The sequence below is a fragment of the Anoplophora glabripennis genome, unplaced genomic scaffold (assembly GCF_000390285.2).
Source record: "Anoplophora glabripennis isolate ALB-LARVAE unplaced genomic scaffold, Agla_2.0 scaffold63, whole genome shotgun sequence".
Classification (NCBI taxonomy): Eukaryota; Metazoa; Arthropoda; class Insecta; order Coleoptera; family Cerambycidae; genus Anoplophora; species Anoplophora glabripennis.
The window spans coordinates 311,089-322,185 of record NW_019416222.1 but is presented as its reverse complement, the minus strand read 5'-3'; the positions used below and the strand labels follow the sequence as shown (position 1 = coordinate 322,185).

Below are 11,097 nucleotides of genomic sequence, written 5' to 3'. Positions count from 1 at the left end.
AATAACAATAACAATAACAATAACAATAACAATAACAATAACAATAACAATAACAATAACAATAACAATAACAATAACAATAACAATAATAATAATAATATCTCTATTTCTCATTCTAACCACGAGAATTAGCCCAGAAGTCGAAGACTTGTGCGGGAGAGGAGGCGGCATATTATTACTATGATGCAGCCCGCATTTGCACCCAGGAACAACTTATGTTGGTAGGTCCTAACTACCACTCAGTGCAGGAATGAGGGAAACCTGGAAAACCTCATTAATTAGGGGGGTGGTTATATGCTATCACCATTGCGTTAGATGCGGTACACTTTTGGGTTTCAATCAATACTAGAATCATCTCAATCGGTTCATCTCTTCGAATCTTCTCAAAAGAAAAATCATTTTATGTTTTTGTTACATATGAATTTCTGCCTATAGGAATGATTCCTTAGACGTATTATCTTCAAAATGTTTAATAAATTGTTTCTTGTAAACCAACCATTTGGTATTAAGTTTGTCATGACCTTATCAACTTACAACTATATTTATAAAAAGACTGACAGATTCACAATGCTTGTACCGCAACTATTAATTGGATTGATTGATTTGACCATTTACTTCTTGCGAAAATCAGTTTTCTAAAAATGCCACATATAAGTAATTATAATTTGTAGAAAATATAAATATGAGAAATTGTAACTGTCATCTTCAAAACTTAAATATCTTACAATCTCTTGTTGTAATAATATTGAAGATATTAAATGTGGTTTAGAAATAAATAGTGTTAAAGTGTAATTTCAATTAATTTTCAGTAAAAAAAGTACGACTATCACTTGAGACTATCAAAGTACATATTTTTTTTATTTTAAACAGTTGTAGATATTTTTTTGGAAATTTGTAGGTAGTCAATGATAATATAATATAATATAAAGTAGTAATTGCCATAACTCTGTCAATTATAAAATTACCGTTTACGTTTAAGTTAAATGTTTTCAGGATGTAAAAAAGTTCTTGGACGATGCGAAGGAGGGGTGCATTTACGTAAGTTTTGGTAGTAATGTCAAGAGTAGTCAGCTGAGTCAACGTCTGCTGAAGGCATTCATCGAAGCTCTAGCGGACGTGCCATACAAAGTGTTGTGGAAGTTTGAGACCGCAACAGTAGGCATGCCCAAAAATATCAAAACCGCTAAATGGTTGCCACAACAAAAAGTTTTAAGTGAGTAGAGTGCAATTAATCCATTTATTTAATTTCCACTTGTGTAGATATCCTGAAAATGTTCTTAATATCCATAATTCAAATACTTTTCGATAATTGGGAATTAATTATATCTTAAAATATGATATAATTATCTTTTTATGTAGATCATCCTAATGTGAAACTGTTCCTCAGCCAGGGAGGTCTTCAGTCTATGGAAGAAGCAATTTATGCTGAAGTACCTTTTGTGATAATACCATTCTTGTCTGATCAGTTCCAAAATTCGAAAATACTGAAAGATAAAGGCGTTGCCGTAGTTTTGAACAGACAAACTCTTAGAAAGGTGGAATTAAAAAATGCACTTATGGAAGTAATGAACGAACCAAAGTAAGTTTCGATAAAAGTTTATAAATAGCGATATTCTCCTAATTCTCTTTGAAATTTTTGATGTACAAACACAATTTTTCAGGTATCGTGATGGAGTGAAAAAAATTAAACAGTTAATCTTGGATGAACCTATGACTGGATTGGAGAAAGCAGTGTGGTGGACAGAATACGTGATTAGAAATAAAGGCGCCAAGCATTTAAGAAATCCAACTGCAGATTTACCATTTTATCAGTATTTCCTCTTAGACGTTTTAGGATTCTTGTTCCTAATAGTTATTTTAATAGTTACTGCCTTAGTGTTAGCAGTGAAGAAGATATCTAACTTGCTTTGGAAGCTTTGTAGTGAAAAGGCAAAAACTCAATAATTATCTTTGAACGTAATATTGTTATTATTCTGTTTTTAAAAGTATTAGCAGCGATATAGGTTAATGCTGAAACTTATTTAATTGATCTCCTTATTTGAATGTTTTACTAATTTTGTAATCATAAGGCACGTTACTTGATAAACAATAAACGTGGAGAGAGTGTTCTTATATGAAACTTTTTAAAAATTTATATAAACTAATAAGTGAATTTAAGATGATTTGAGAGAATTTAATGATTAAAATTGTGACACATTAATCTATAGCAATAGTCAACAATTTTATATCTAAAACCTACGAACAGGAAAATCGGAATATCTATACTACATAAAAAAAATCAGAAAACGTATAAAACATTCGACTAATAAAATCTTTTTATGTTTAAATACATACAAGTTATGACTCAACTTTATATTATTAGGTAGTTTGCTATAAATTTATAATTTATGAAGCCAATATAATTATTAAGTAGCTTAGATAAGGCTGAGAATTTGGTAAATGGAAAAGGTTTTGCTGTCTAGTATGTATTTTTGTCATGAATCATTATTTGAGCGTATGTTAATTTTTAAATCTGTGAATATACTTTTCCAAGATGTATCGGGTGGTTCAAATTGGTCGGTTTTCAAGGGTTACTGCGAATCTGTCATAGATAGAGCAAACTTGATAGATGAGTCGGGGGCTATTTGTTCGAGAAAATAACAATGGCGCAAACTGTATCTCTCTATCTATTATCGTTTTCGAGTTATAGGGCTTTTCTCGATTTTTAACTAAACCGTCTGGTGCCTTGTTTTCGTTTCCCTTTCAAAATATCTTAAAACGGTTTGAGCATTCTACAAGCACTTTTTTGAAATATATTTGATGGCATAAAAATAAATGTAATAATATTTTTAGTTTTTGTGATATGACCACAACTTGTGTTTTTTTTTATGTGGAATACCTTGTATTTTATTTCAAAAACGGAAAGAGCAATGCATTCCAAAAATATGTACTTATTATTTTTTGAGTGAATTTGTGGAAAATATAAAACTTTCAAACTAACTATAAACTATAAAATTAATAAACTGTATCCAGTATTTTTACATAATGTGCACATAATTCTAATGACATTTTTTACAAACGACGAATATACGACACGATACTTGTCTAAAAAAATTTGGGAATAGATGCGGCATGAAAAATGTGAATATCTTAAAAATTTTTTTCGTAAAATCCTTATAGTTTCCAAGAAAAAAATTATTGCAGTTGTAGTACTTTCAACCATGACATAGGTGGACAACCGTAGTCTCTACCGTCATTCGTAATACGCATGGAGAACCACGTGACCTCAGCGACTCAGTGTTTACAATAGTATTTTAGTAGTTGGTGTCAAAAATGGCTTACGTGTACTCGGAATTAATGGATATCGTTTTAATTTATGGTGAAGCAAGTAAACATTTATATTATGATAAAATGTTATGATGAAACAAGTCAGCATTTGTGTTAATTCGTAGAAATTGAGTAAAACGGACTCTAATGTCGACATTTTGAACAGTTGTTGTAACATCAGGTTTGTCAAATTATTTTATTAATTAAAACCACAAATTAATTTTATTAATTAATAATAACAATAACGGCAAAATCAGTTGAATTTGCTGATATAAAATAGGTGCAATAAAATTATATTTATTCGTTTCTTTGCGAAATTCTTTCAAGTTTTTTATCACTGCCGCCATGACGGTCGCATTGTGCCAGGTCAGGTTTTACAGTGGACCAGTTTCCAGTGCAGTGCAGAAGTGTATTTTTTAAATTTTCGAACTGCCCTTTTTGATTTTTTCTTTACAAAATTGTATTTGTAAGAGTCCCCTGTTCATCCATAATTTGTCTTTTGGATAAATTCTGAATCACCCTGTATTCATATTATATGTTTTAATTTTTCAGTATCCTAATTACTACAAGCATTATAAGAGTTATAATTTATTAATTATCATATCTTTTTTATGTTTTTTAAAGCATGCGTTTACATATTTCAAAATTCATTTCACATGCTTCTTAATAGCCAGAATAATAACCCATGTTTTTAAAGCTGAAAATAATGAAACATCCAGGCCAGTTATAAAAATTTCTATCCCCGCCCCCGCCTATGGTTTCTGACATCAAACACGAATCATGTGTACCAATTACCGGTCTCTAGTTATAAGACAGACCACAAGCGTTAGAATTATCACTTCGGGCTATGAACAATTGTCAGTTAGACGATACCTCATTTCTATTTTTAGTTTATCAATGTATTCAAGTCATTCTTCAAACACAGCTGAACGATGGTCAAATTTATATATCCTAGATTTCTATTAAGCTGTACATGCGTGTATTAACTTAGTGTTTACAAAAGGTTTCTGAAGTTATTGTTACTGGTGATAAGTTTTGTTTGTTCACATTGCGCTAACATTTTAGGGATTTTACAATGTCCGTCTTACAGCCACCAAAGAGCTTACATGCATCTGTGGAAAGAATTATCGTTAAGGGGACACAAAGTGACTCTTTAATACCTAACCCTCTGCATGATCCCAAATTAGTCAATCTTACGGAAATAGATATGAGACACTTATCGATTATTTTATCGATAATATAAGTCAGGCAGCTGAGGCAGGTATGCTGACGATGTGGAGTTTTCATGCGGGTATGTTAGAACTGATGTTCAAGATTTAATCCACAATCCGAAAAGTTTCGACGTAGTGTTCGTGGAATTCTTGGTTCCTGAGTGGCTAGCTTTTGCGGAAATATATAAATGTCCAAATGTTTTATTTGCCAGCATGGAGGTAACTGCGTCAATTTACCATCTAATAGGAAACCCAGCTCATCCTATAATGCATCCAGAATTCGTGTCGCAATTCCACAGACAGTTAACTTTTATTGAACGGGTGATGAGCACGTTAGTCAGCTGGTATTACAAGTATTACTTTGCCTTCACAGCTTTTCCTGAGAGGCAGAAGATTTTGAATAAGTCCAGTTATTGTCGACAATAACTGGACTTATTAGTGATATTGATTTGATGATTCTTAGTATAAACCCTTTAATTCTAGGTCAAAGAGCATTAGGTCTCAACACGATATCAATTGCTGGGTACAGGGATGACGTGTCGTCTCAGCCATTGCCACCAGTAAGTATTTTGGAAATAAAGTATCCCAGGAATTCCAATCACAAGTATGTAATTTAAAATTATTTTTATTGAGATGACTATTTAATCATTTAAAATTTATTATCTGTCGTTCAGTTAAAAAAGTGTTATCAGTTTTAGAATAAGTGTATCTCATAAAATTCATCTTTGATCTAATAGTGGAATATTAATTGATGAATGATTCTTATTTAATTAGTATTGTATCATTATTGTCGAGGGTAATATACGAGTACAGGAAGTGTACCATATTTTGGCACAGCTACTCAATGCCAACTGTCATGAATCAATTCTTTTCACCTACTGATATGAAAGCGATCTACTAATCAGTAAGGATTACGACAGAAGTAATGAAGGAACAGTATCACATTATGCGAAATAAATTTGTTTTCTTATGATTTTTGGGATTCAAATGCTCTGCAGGCTACAGACCCATCCAGCAGTGAATTATACCTACGATATCTAGTAAATAGTTCATTCTACTACTACGTATGTTCACTTCCACCAGGTTAAAAAATAAGCATAGGTTCTTAACTAGAGAGGACGTTTCGGATTAATGCAGGAAACTGTACCTATATTAGATATATTGTTCTAATGTATTCTCGTTACTCTTTGTCTCTGTTTGATAGTGTTTTGTTTTCACTCATTTTTCGATGGAGTATAATGGGTATTAAACCACGTATCATCTAAAGTATACTGAATGAGTCACTTTGTATGTATTGGGACCTCGGAAGCTGTAAGAGTGAAAAACGGTTAAGTGGTGAAAGGTTTAGATTATTTTGTTACTTATGAACTCTCGCAGACCGACCCTGCGTTCAGTTTTCGATATACTTGGAAAAAAAGCAACTCAATTCTTATTTAAAAAAATTACGTAAAAACTTTTTACATTAAATTTTTGAAGAGAATATTTTGTGGATTCGGATTTTAGTTTCAACTAACTTTTTTAATACAGGTGAGATATTGATCTGTTTGTTGAACGAACATGGCAAAGGAAATAATGGTTTTGAAACAAAAATCCTCAAAAGTCTTCAGTGAAATTATTTGCAAACGCTTAACTGATGAAGCTTTTACAGATTTCCAAAACTCGTAAATAATATAAAAAAGATAATTTGTTTTGTTTAAACATATCTCGAGAACCAGAACAGCTACTTTTGGTTTATAAGTATAATTAAGTTGGTAACATAGTTTTATTCACTTTCTATTCCACCGTTTTCCTATCTCTTATAATTTCTCAGTCCCCGTGCAGCCCAAGAGATCTCAATATATATTAAACATCACATTATCTTAATATCTTTAACATCTACAGATGGAATATAAACAAATAAATTTTCAATAAAAAAGTATTAAAGAGTATCAGAGGACATATTGCTTTCTTGTTTTCAACAGCAGAATTTTTTTTAAATAATTTTTTCATCAATGATAATATAAAATAAACAGCGTCTGTCGTGGTATACAGGGTGTGGCGTGTATAATCTATAAAAATTAAACTACAGCTTCCTAATGATATTTGTAATAGAAAAAGCTTATACGAAAAAGTTCTATTTTTGCATTTTTTTTTTTTTTCGTAAATTCAAGTTCAATTATGGATCAAAATATTTTCTCTAGAACGGTCCTGTCCGTGTGCAGTACGATAAGTTACGCGCTGTAGATCAGCCGCGTAAACAAATCGTCGTTGAAAGATAGAAAGATACTTTTCAATGTTTGGGAATTTTTCAATGCAAAAGTACAAACTAAGAAAAACAGATTTAAAAAAAAATGATATTTTCTTATTATAACAATTAACAGTAATTACTGTTACTTAAAAGCATTGTTGTTAGTGCTAGAGTTCGCAAACAAAACCACATCCGTAAGCATCTGTAGTTGCCAACTGCGTGCACTAAACAAACTCCATTAAAATATGTAACAAAATGAAATAAAACTTACCATTTCTAGAGAAAATGTTTAAATTGATCCCCATTAGTGCGGTTACAGGCATGGCACCGACGCACCCAATTTTGGCGAATATTTCCCCAAATTCCAGGTATTCCCCTAATTGTATCAGCAGCTTCAAGTATACGGTTTCGCAATTCGTCTACCGCAGCAATTGGAGTATTGTGAACCAATGACTTCAAGTGACTCCAAAGATAAAAGTCCATTGGAGTTAGATCGGGTGACCGAGGTGGCCACGGCACAGGACCAAAGCGTCCAATTTATCGTTGAGGAAGTATTTCATTCAAAAGTGTCGTTACTTCTCGAGTACTGTGTGGAGGAGCCACATCTTGAAGATAAAACATGCGTGCCCGAACTTGTAATGTCACATCGTCCAATAATCCAGGCAACCGGTTCTCCAAAAAGTCAGCTGGTCCATTTAGTCGTCCTTCAAGGAAATAGGGACCCACAAGTACATCGCTTATTATACCAGCCCAAACATTTACCGAGAACCGATGTTGAAAATGAGTTTCTCTATTCGCGTGAGGATTTGCATCGGCTCATATGTGCATATTATGGAAATTGACTTCATCACGGGTAAATGTCGCCTCACCTGTTACACAAACATAAGCAGGAAAGTCTACTTGATTGGCACGTTGCCGTAAAAATCATCTGCAAAAACGCATTCGTTGATCACAATCCGGGGGTAAAATCTGTTGAATTGTTTGCAGATGATAGAGGTGCAACAGCTGGCGCCCTAAGATACGATGTACGGTACGAGATGAAGTTCCTACTTGCTGTGCGAGTCGTCGAGTACCAATTGAGGGGTCTTCGTCAAGATTTTCCAACACTGGATATTCAACATTAAGGTTCACTTGTTGACTACGTCCTTTTCTTCGAGGAATAACACTTCCCGTATCTCGCAGACGCTGAACGCACTTTAGGATTGTAGTTGCAAATGGGGGATGACGTTGTGGCCATCGTTCCCGGTACAACCTAGTCGCCGCAAGCACATTTTCTCCGGCTGCACCATACTCTAACACCATATCGACACGTTCGGAAATAGTAAATGCATTATTTTTTCGGTTCATTGTAAAACTAGTTTGTGCACAAACTAAAAAATTAAGCAAAGTAAGAAATAAGGGTATCGCTTTTAATGTAATAAGTACGCTTCTTATTTTTTATTTCTTTATAAAAATTACACTGCCACTATCGTGGAATTACAAGTTGCCTTCACACATTTTTTGACAATGTAACCTAAACTTTTATTATTACTAGTACTAGATTATACCGACTTAAATTACAAGGTTCATCTTGGGTCGCATAAAAATATTTCCAAAGTTTTTAATAAATAACACAGAGTCGGCCTTCATTTTAATTGAATAAATGAACTTTAATTTACAAAAAAAAAACGCGAAGATAGAACTTTTTATAATATAACAGTTTTCTATTACAAATATCTTCAGAAAGCTGTAATTTAATTTTTATAGCTTATACACGCCACAACCTGTATATTACATATTTGTCAATGGACCTGTGATCATCTCTTTTCTCCTTCTGTTTCGTAAATTTTCGATTAGGTCATATTGTGTTTTTAGGAAATTTTTGGACGAGGCCAAAGAGGGGTGCATTTACGTAAGTCTGGGTGGTAACGTCAAGAGTAGTCAGCTGAGCCAACGTCTGCTGTAGACCATCATCGAAGCTCTATCAGACGTACCTTACAAAGTATTGTGGAAGTTTGAGGCCCAAACAACAAGCATGCCCAAAAATATAAAAACCGCCGATTTTCACTTATGTATAACCTGAAAATGTTTTTAATATCCGTAATTTGAATACATTTCGATAATTAGGAATTAAGTCCTTTCAGAATATTGTATATTTTTGTGTAGATCATCCCAACGTAAATTTGTTCCTCAACCAGGGAGGTCTCCAGTCTATGGAAGAAACAATTTATGGTGAAGTACCTTTTGTGATAATACCATTCTTCTCTGATCAGTTCCAGAACTCGAAAATACTGGAAGATAAAGGTGTCGCTGTCGTTCTGAACAAACAAACTCTGGACAAGAATGAACTGAAATATGCAATTATGGAAGTAATGACAGTACCAAAGTAAGTATAGGCTGAATCAATTAATAATGGTGTTCTGTTTACTTTGAAATTGCAACAAATGTCTTTCTTCAGGTACCATGATGGGGTGAAAAACTAAAACAGTTAATCTTGGATGAACCCATGACTGGATTGGAGAAAGCCGTGTGGTGGACAGAATATTTGATTAGGAATAAAGGCGCCAAACATTTGAGGAATCCAGCTGCAGATATACCATTTTATCAATATTTCCTCTTGGACGTTTCAGTGTTCTTCCTCCTAATAATTATTTCAGTAGCGATTACCTTAGTACTGGCAGTGAAGAAGATATCTAACCTGTTTTGGAAGCTTTGCCCTAAAAAAGACAAAACTCAATAAATATTTTTTGATCATCTAAAGCAATGCTATTTGGAATTATATTAGTAGTATATCTCAAAAAACATTAATTTTGATTGATTGAGTTGACATCAAGCTTACTCAGTTCATCTTCTTATCGGTATATTTTAATAGTTTTATAATAAGAGTACTTAATTTTTAATTAATTTAGAATTATTCAGAATAAATGCTGTTCCTTATTTACCCGTATAAATTATTTTCTTTCTTTTACGTAGGTATAGATATACAAAATATTGAATTAGCAATTAATTAGGTCTTTATTGTGATATCCAAATGCATTTTGACAATTTTTTTTACCAAATAAATTATAAGAAGTAGTCATATTATTTGAATCAGATGTCATAGATTTCTGCTGACAGTGGCACAATACTTTTCCAGATTTAAAAAAAAATCTGACCGGGAACATAAATGGCTTTTGAATTTTGAAGCATCTATTAACAAAACTTGAATTATTATTAGAGTAGGTGTATAGGTAGAAAATTGCGATCTTTGCGACTTTTGACAATTTTTTGAAAGGAACAGTACGACAGAAATTGGATTATTGTAAAAAAATTTATTCTGTCTAACCAGGAATATCTCATTGAGAAAATTCGTATTTTTATACGTTTTTTAATGATCTATAATATTAAATTTATAGAAAAACCGCAAACTCAAATGTCTTGTCAATAAGGATTATGTAAGGTCTCTCAGGGCTCTAGAAATTTATAATTTTTATTGTGGGAACAGGTTATTGGTAGTAAATGTAAAATTCTTTTATTATATCAAAATATTAATAAAAAACAAATCACGTTGAAGCTATGTAACCCAAATAGTATTGAATTTTTGAAAAAATATAATTGGAATTTGTACCATTAGTTTTCGTGTAGAACTATCTCCTAAGGTTTATATATACAGGGTGTTTCAGTCATAATGTCATTAATTTTAACAACGTATTCGGAAGGCCTAATAAAGATAGAAAATAGAAAAAATTCTTGACCTTTTAAAAAATAAGCAAATTACCTGTTAACTCCCGTTAATTCGGCACTCTAGTTTTTAATAGAGAAACCGCCGCGTAGGCCGGCGGAGTACACAGCAATCGAACGTTGTAGCGAAACAGCTGATTTCCTAGTCGTGTCGTTCCGTTTTGCAATTGCTTTCAAAATCAAAGTGTGACGGATCTCAACTTTATTAAGACTTTATGGACGAATGAGTAAGTGTTTTTAGCCGTATTTGTCATTTTATATAAGTAGGTACCATGCAACTCGGAAAAGTAATAAGTCACACAATAAGGTATACGTACTACAAACTGAATATTACCTACTTGAACATATGAATACTAAAAATTCATATTCAATTACAAAACAGTGCAAATGTTAAGAATAGGTATTAAAGTTAGATTAGAGACCAAACAGTACGGTATGTCAAGGTTCATACTCTCGATTGAGGTCAGTGTCAGGAACAGTTAGACACTACAAACAACTTATTCCTTTCGCACCACTTCTATCCATAAACTAATAAGTGACGTCATTGGTATTATAAATCGAATAATAGATAGCGAAAATATTTTAATGTATCTGCTTCGTTATATCCCATATTATTTTTAGCCGTACTATCATTTTAAATTGATACCGTACTAC

General features: G+C 32.6%; 2 protein-coding genes across 2 annotated transcripts in view; both read left to right on the top strand.

Annotated features, from left to right (window-relative positions):
• Window positions 1-1,944, top strand: part of LOC108903708 (UDP-glucuronosyltransferase 2B7-like) — a 7,422-nt gene extending 5,478 nt beyond the window's left edge. Inside the window, exons 2-4 of the mRNA XM_018705983.1 lie at window positions 994-1,213; window positions 1,360-1,579; window positions 1,662-1,944. Of these exons, the coding sequence (XP_018561499.1) occupies window positions 994-1,213; window positions 1,360-1,579; window positions 1,662-1,944 (723 nt within the window). The remainder of the gene's footprint in view (window positions 1-993; window positions 1,214-1,359; window positions 1,580-1,661) is intronic.
• A 2,786-nt stretch (window positions 1,945-4,730) lies between these two features.
• LOC108903707 (UDP-glucuronosyltransferase 2B4-like) lies at window positions 4,731-9,206 on the top strand. Its single transcript, XM_018705982.1, has 6 exons — window positions 4,731-4,926; window positions 5,001-5,121; window positions 8,599-8,635; window positions 8,690-8,795; window positions 8,890-9,109; window positions 9,182-9,206. The coding sequence occupies exons 1-6, from the start codon at window positions 4,731-4,733 to the stop codon at window positions 9,204-9,206; spliced, it is 705 nt and encodes a 234-aa protein (XP_018561498.1).
• The last annotated feature ends 1,891 nt before the right edge of the window (window positions 9,207-11,097 follow it).